We start from the raw sequence: 7,226 nt of genomic DNA, 5'->3' as shown, positions 1-7,226 counted from the left end.
TATAAAATTAAAAGATGTGTAAATTATTTTAAAATTAAAAGTATAAAAATAATTATAAACCCCTAAAAAGTTATAAAAATAAAAGAGTAAATATAAGGACATCATTAATAAAATTTATTTAAATCTAATCCAACTTTATTTCAAAAATTTAAATAACAAAAATCAATTCATATAAACTCGATACTAAATTCAAAATCCAAACTCAAAACATTTAAATCAAATAAAAAATATAGACTTGAAAACATTTAAATCAAATAAAAAACCCAAAGAAATTAAAATCCAAACTCAAATAATCCAATTCTAAACCGAAATCTGCCGAATGCACCCACTTGCCATCTCTAGTTTTAGGTTTAGCCAGATGTGACGTTCCAGAGCTAGACATCAAACAAAAGTCTTGATGGGCCACCAGACTCCCAACCCAATAACCCAACTCGCAAATGAATAAAGTTTCAACCTTCATCAATCTACACTTCCCCCTTCTTTTTTTTGGCTGCAGTGTGATCTGATGACACAGATAAAGAAGAAAAAGAAGAAGCCATAAGAAGTTGTCTCTGGGTTTTCGATTTCATCCTAGGTTAGTCTTCTTCTAACTTCTTTTTCTTTATTCTTATGTTTTCTCCATTTTGCCACCCAATTGTTTCAATTTGGTTTGATCCCATCTCTTATGATCTGTTTCTTCTTCACTGATGAAATTAATGAGAAAACCCCATTTTTTCTAATCCCAAATTACCCTAAAATCTTTCATGAAAACTTACAGATTATGCTGCTATCGATGTTTTCGTGTTCTTTTTTTTTCTGTGGGTTAAAATGAACAAAGACAGTGAAGATTTTTCTAAAATTATCAGTTAGCTACATTTCCAGCAATTGATTGATACATATACTTAAATTATGCAGATGGATGATGTTATGAGTCGGGATTTAATAAGTGACTTGCCTCAAAGCATTATAGAAAGTATCCTCACACGTTTACCAATACGGGATGCTGTGAGGACTAGCATTTTATCAAGTAAATGGAGGTATAAATGGGCAACACTTACTCAACTTGTATTTGATGAAAAGTGTGTGATTTTATCGAATGATCGATGTAAAGTTGAGGATGGTCTTGTAAATTTCATCACTCGGACTCTTTTTCTTCACCAAGGCCCGATTCATAAGTTCCAGCTAACGACTACGCACTTGCAGTGCTGCCCCGACATTGATCAATGGTTACTTTTCCTTTCAAGGAATGACATCAAAGAGTTGGTCCTTGAATTGGGTGAAGGAGAGTGGTTTAGGGTTCCTTCTTGTCTTTTCAACTGCAAAAAGTTGACCCGTTTGGATCTTTTCCGCTGTGAATTCGATCCGCCCCCTACTTTTAAAGGATTCTTGTGCTTGAAGAGTCTTAATCTCCACCAGGTTTTGGTTTCTCCTGAGGCAATTGAAAGTCTTATATCTGGTTGCCCTCTTCTTGAGAGCTTAGCATTGTCCTACTTCGATAGTCTAGCGCTTACTATCCGCGCTCCAAATCTCAAGTTTTTGTGTCTGGAAGGTGAATTCAAAGACATTTGTCTGGAAAATACTCCGCTTTTAGTTGCAATGTCGGTTGCTATGTACATGACTGATGACATAGCTGAACACTTTGAGCAAAGCTCAACCTGCAACTTTAACAGGTTTCTTGGTGGTGTGCCTCGTCTCGAGAGGCTTATTGGGCATATATACTTCACGAAGGTAAAATTATGTAACATTTCTATTTTGGGTGATTAAGTTTATATTTGTTCCAAGGTACTGTCAGTTAAATTCTCTGTCTTTTAAGTTTTTGAGCATAGGTGATGACCTTGGAAGACTTCCTATTACATACGCCCATCTAAAGGTAGTTGAATTGAATCAAGTAAGTTTTGAAGATATGAAGGAGATACTCGTTGTTCTTCGCTTGATTACTAACTCTCCTAATTTAAGGGAACTTCAAATTTCGGTGAGTGTTATAGTCTTATATTTCCGTTGGGGTTGACATTGTTGTATGTTTTCATTCGGTGTACTGTCCTACGGGGTGAGTTGTTCAATATATAAAATGAATATGTACTCTCTACCTTGTTTCGTTTAGGGTTCCTCAAACACATTAGCTGCCATAGATGCACCTGATTTGGATTTCTGGGAGGATGAATGCCCGTCCAATTGCACATTCAAACAGCTCAGAGTTGTGAGGATGACAGATATGTCCGGTGTGCCTCATGAGATGGAGTTCATCAAATTTCTTCTTGCAAATTCGCCTGCACTCGAGACAATGAGTATCTCACCTTGTGTATATGTCATGGACGGAAGACTGAATATGTTAATCGAGCTGTTGAGGTTTAGACGTGCCTCTGCTCAAGCAGAAATTTTATTCATTCAAGATTAGTCATTATTTGTCTGTTAATAGAGCACAATTAAGTTCTTTGCCCTCTCATTTGCTAATTTGTTGCCTTTCTTTTGAAATATCAAAGAACAGTTGGGCACCAATTGCATATTTCATCTGTAACATATTCTTTTGAAATGGGAATAATAACAATTCTGAGCAAATTGAGATATGATTTATGAAGTTGAAGATTAGTTTTTATCAGGATTTCATTGATACTTCTGTTGAAAAGCTTGAAAATAACCTAAAGAGAGGGAAGTTGTATGTTATGTCTACCAGATTTGTGGAGAATATGTGAAAATCATGACTCTGCACGCATGCATGCATGGATGGATGGATGGATACATGCACAAACCATTTCATGATAAAACCACTAAACTTGCTCTGGTAGTAAATTTTAGGGAGCAAACCAGAATCCATTTGAATAACTGTTTTATTACAACTCACAGAAAAAACATCTCCAGAAAAAATTCTTCACTCAAACCAGCAGCAGGCAGTGTAAAACTCAGCCTAAATGTCAGATTTTTTCTGTTGAATCCAAATTTGTACAACTGGAAGTGAAACATATTTAGAGTTTCTAGTATTCTAACACTATACAACACAGTACATTTCAACACATTTATGTTATGTCTCATGATATTTGTTTAGGTATCGTCTTAATAAATAATATATGATTCTTATACCCCATTTGTCATCTTGGTCCAGAGAGCTCCATTGCTTGAACCAGCAAGGAAGAGTCATCAGTCAGATCAGAGTATCTCTCTGAAGAGGAGAATTCATTGGCTCTTGACCTGGTTGCTTCAGCTTTCTGAGAAGCTTCCCATTTCTCAGCAAGTCCATCACCTTCTAGCATCCGAACCACTTCAGACATCTTTGGTCTTTGACTTGGAAGGTATTGAGTGCATAAAAGAGCCACTTGAACCATTTCTTCAAGCTCAATCCTATCATAGTTGTTCTTCAGGTCCTTGTCAACTAGCATATCAAGTTTCTTCTCTTGGTGAACTTTTCTTACCTGCATAATAACAACAATAACTTGGTACATCAGATTTATGTAATTTGATTTATTGTAAGAATAGTCAGGTAAGTAAATTTTCTTCGATTATCATACCCAGTCGAGTATGGCTCCTTTCTGGTTAGCTGTCTTCCCAAATTCAAGAGCCCTCAATCCTGATATCAGCTCAAGTAAAAGGATACCAAACCCAAAAACGTCTGTTTTCTCTGAGGACTGACCAGTTGATAGATATTCCGGGGCTATATGTCCCACTGTGCCCCTCACAGCTGTTGTCACATGTGAATCCCGGTGATCCAACAACTTTGCCAATCCGAAATCTCCAACTATGGCCTCACAGTAATCATCAAGCAGTATATTTGCAGCTTTAACATCCCTATGAATTATCTTCGGGTCACATTGCTCGTGCAAATACAATAATCCCCTAGCTGTTCCTAAAGCTATCGTTTTCCTCGTTCCCCAATCCAAGGCTGGTTTGGCTGCAAACATCAGAAATCACCAACATTATTCTAAGGTAAATTTTACCTTATTTGAACATTTAGAATTGGTATTGGACAATGCATACGATATGCGTTTCATTGTATATGATTGTTGGTATTTCATAAATGGAATTTAATAGCAGAGATGATTTCTCTCGCGCTACCTTTAAGTCGATTAGCAACACTACCATTGGACATGTAGGGGTAAACCAAAAGCCTTTCAGTCGCTGTCATGCAAAATCCGTAGAGCCGAAGTAGGTTGCGGTGAACTGCTAGACTAATCATCTCAACTTCAGTTTGAAACTGGATTTCACCTCCAATAGCATTTCCATCTTTAAGCCTTTTCACAGCTACTACTGTCCCATCTTGGAGATACCCCTTATATACGTTCCCGAAACCTCCTTTGCCAACTACATTCTTGCTGCTGAAGTTGTTAGTAGCTACCTGAAGTTCCTTGAAATGGAACCTCTTCAAGTTTCCAAGGCAGATTTCTTCTCTATGTTGTTCTGAAATGTTTAAAAGAGTATGTTTTATGAACACAAATTAGCCCTTTTTCTATAAACTATATGATTCTGATGCAAATATATATACCATTTTCGGTTTTCACTAACCATTAACATCGAAGAATATTTGCTGATTGTGTCTTTGCCTCCACCAGAGAACAAAACCAAAACCAAGAACAAACAGGCAGATGAGGCCTAGACTGGACCCGAAGGCTAAAGCAATTTTATGGCCCTTGAGTCTACCCGAGGGCTGCGAGTCTAACAAGCACAGAAAATGGTATCAGATTATATATATTTGGAGGATCATACCATATCCGTGTACGAATATATGTTAAATACAAGTAGTGGACGTGGATAGTTTAGGAAAAATAAAGAAACATTCAAGATGGGAGAACTGTTCTTACTTTGTGAATTATTTAAGGAAAAAGGCATTGGCATTGGCCTTGTTCTGGAACAGTCTTGTTCAGCTCCAGCATCACATATCAATGGGTTTCCAACAATGCTGTGTCAACTAAAAAATATAGTAAGCAAATAATAAACAGACAAAAAAACAATTTAAATATCATGTTTCAAACAGTGTAATCACTGTAAGCAAAAGCTTGCTGTATGAGTCAACTTACTTGAATGTTTTTGCAAGCAACCCTGGCAGTGGACCACTCAAATTATTGAAAGACAAGTCCCTGGAAAGAAATATTAATCCTTAAATCTGATATGCATCAATTTGGAAAGAAAGAAAAAGACTAAATGGAATTCATAGAGTTTCAGAAAATTACAGGAAACTGAGCTGAGTCATGTTAGCCAAAGAGGAAGGTATAGTTCCTGAAAGACTGTTATTATTCAACCTCCTGATACAATTCAAAGGAAACCCCATTATCATCATATTCAAACTGATTCTGAAGTTGCTAAAACCATAGCAAAAGTGCAATATATATATGTATGAGTGCTTACAGGTATTGGAGGGCTTCTAAATGGGACAAAGTGGTGGGAATTTGACCAGAGAAGTTGTTGTTAGAAAGATCAAGTGTATGAAGGTTGGGAAGCTTCCCTAGTTCTGAGGGTATATAACCTGATATATTGTTATTCTGTAGGAGCCTGCAAAAAGCTTTCATTTAATAAGCATTGTAGCTAAACTAGGAACTATATAAACCAGGAATTTTTGTATAACAGTTTTGAAACTTACACTAGCTGCAGATTGGTCAAGTTTCCAATGGTGGGTGCAAGTGTACCAGACAAATTCTGGCTTGGAGCTCCTCTGTAACAAAATCATATCACCTTTTAGAGTATTTGTTAGTGATTTTTAAAGTTTGAATGAGTGTTTTTAAGTGGTACTTACAGGCCAATGACTAGACCATCAATAGAGCAAGTGACCATGTTCCAACTACATGGATCAACAGCAGCTTCATCCCAATTGTCAAGAACACCATGAGGATCAACCAGAAGCTCTTTTATTCCCATTAAAGCTTGCACTGAAAACAAAAAGAAAATATCCAAAAGGATCATTTCCTTGTTCATGTGCAATGCATTTCTTCATAATAGAAATTAAAAACAAAAAAACAAAAAAGGAAAGAAAAACAGTTAGTTACCTTCGAAGTTAACACCTTTTGGTGAAAGCAAAGCAGTTGCAGAAGAGCAGAAGAGGAACAAAACAACCCAACACCACACAAACTTGTCTCGCTTGAGTCCCATTGTTTTCAGTAGTTGAAGCTCTAAGAAAAAAACCAAAAGCAGCTTTTTTTTTTGGGTATGAAGCCGGTAAGGAGCTGGTACACGAAGTTCGTAAGCAAAAAAAAGCTTCAAACTGAAAGTAAATGGTTAAGTAGGCTGTTGTTGTTTTTCATGCAATGTTTTACATCAGGATCCAAGCTCTAAAACTTCCCCACTTGCTTAAGAATTGGAACTTGAACTTACTCTTCTTTTCTGTCAGAAACTCAGAAGCAAGGGTTAAGAAAACAAGAGACTTTGATCATTTTAAATGAAATACTAGGAAAGAACTAACCATCTAACATGGCTGACAGTGCTTTTAAAAATCAGACCACAGCGGTTCAACCGGTTTAATTGAACCCATTGATTGCATTAAAAAATAATTTTATTATTAAATATAAGTTTAAAATATAAAATTATCATCTAAATTAAAAAATATATAAGTTTAAAACATATGTTCGGGAATTTTTGTTAAATTTTATATATCATTAGTTATTGATTCAATTGCTTCATTCGACTGACGTAGATTGAATGAGGATAATAATAGTAGATAAAAGCTGAGGGTAAGCTACATTAACCAAATCTAGATGTTAACTGTTAAGCACCCTATGGTTTTATCATTTTATTATAATTACCCTAAATCGTGGGGTTAGGTAAATTTCACACTAAAGAAAATTTTAAACTCCATTAAATGAATGTCATAGTGTGAAAGAGAAAGGGTTGGGTTGGGATTAGATTTGTTCCACAGTAAGAGTGGATCCAACATTCCCTGAGGACGCCCACTGTCTTTGTCTTTATGGAAAAACAAAATTGCTTCATTCTAATTAATTTGCTTTTTCATAATGGTAATAATTAAAAGGTTAGAATCTCGAGGGTATAATCCTCGAGATTGTTGATGTAATAGCTCCTCATGAGATCTTTGTATCTGTTATTTCAATTTTCCTTTTTCTTTTTCATATAAAAAATGCATTCTCTCCACAGTCAAACACACTGTCCCATTTCAACATTCCAACATTACCAAAAGCACCCAACTTTATAAAGCAAAAGCTGCTCTTGCTCTCTCCGTTTCTCTATATCTACTCACTTTCGGGTATTCCATTATCCCATTAAATTTTTAAAATTCATAGTAGAAATACATTCAACTTAAAGCTTAAACCAAATAG

The 7,226-nt window shown here is 35.8% G+C and overlaps 2 protein-coding genes across 2 annotated transcripts; one reads left to right on the top strand and one right to left on the bottom strand.

The window, feature by feature from the left end:
• The first annotated feature begins 336 nt into the window (after positions 1–336).
• Positions 337–2,543, top strand: LOC107920203 (F-box/FBD/LRR-repeat protein At1g13570). The gene is made up of 4 exons (XM_016849772.2): positions 337–574; positions 895–1,707; positions 1,793–1,951; positions 2,081–2,543. The coding sequence occupies exons 2-4, from the start codon at positions 895–897 to the stop codon at positions 2,372–2,374; spliced, it is 1,266 nt and encodes a 421-aa protein (XP_016705261.2). The 5' UTR covers positions 337–574; the 3' UTR covers positions 2,375–2,543.
• Positions 2,544–2,786: 243 nt separating this feature from the next.
• Positions 2,787–6,824, bottom strand: LOC107920202 (protein NSP-INTERACTING KINASE 2). Its single transcript, XM_016849771.2, has 11 exons — positions 5,946–6,824; positions 5,696–5,828; positions 5,543–5,614; positions 5,311–5,454; positions 5,136–5,207; positions 4,983–5,042; positions 4,767–4,864; positions 4,471–4,620; positions 4,024–4,365; positions 3,480–3,859; positions 2,787–3,383 (listed from the first exon to the last, which is right to left on the bottom strand). The coding sequence occupies exons 1-11, from the start codon at positions 6,046–6,048 to the stop codon at positions 3,063–3,065; spliced, it is 1,875 nt and encodes a 624-aa protein (XP_016705260.1). The 5' UTR covers positions 6,049–6,824; the 3' UTR covers positions 2,787–3,062.
• Positions 6,825–7,226: the final 402 nt, after the last annotated feature.

The sequence above is a fragment of the Gossypium hirsutum genome, chromosome D13, assembly GCF_007990345.1.
Source record: "Gossypium hirsutum isolate 1008001.06 chromosome D13, Gossypium_hirsutum_v2.1, whole genome shotgun sequence".
NCBI classification, from domain to species: Eukaryota; Viridiplantae; Streptophyta; class Magnoliopsida; order Malvales; family Malvaceae; genus Gossypium; species Gossypium hirsutum.
The sequence above is the reverse complement of the archived record's forward strand: the minus strand, read 5'-3'. Positions and strand labels throughout refer to the sequence as shown.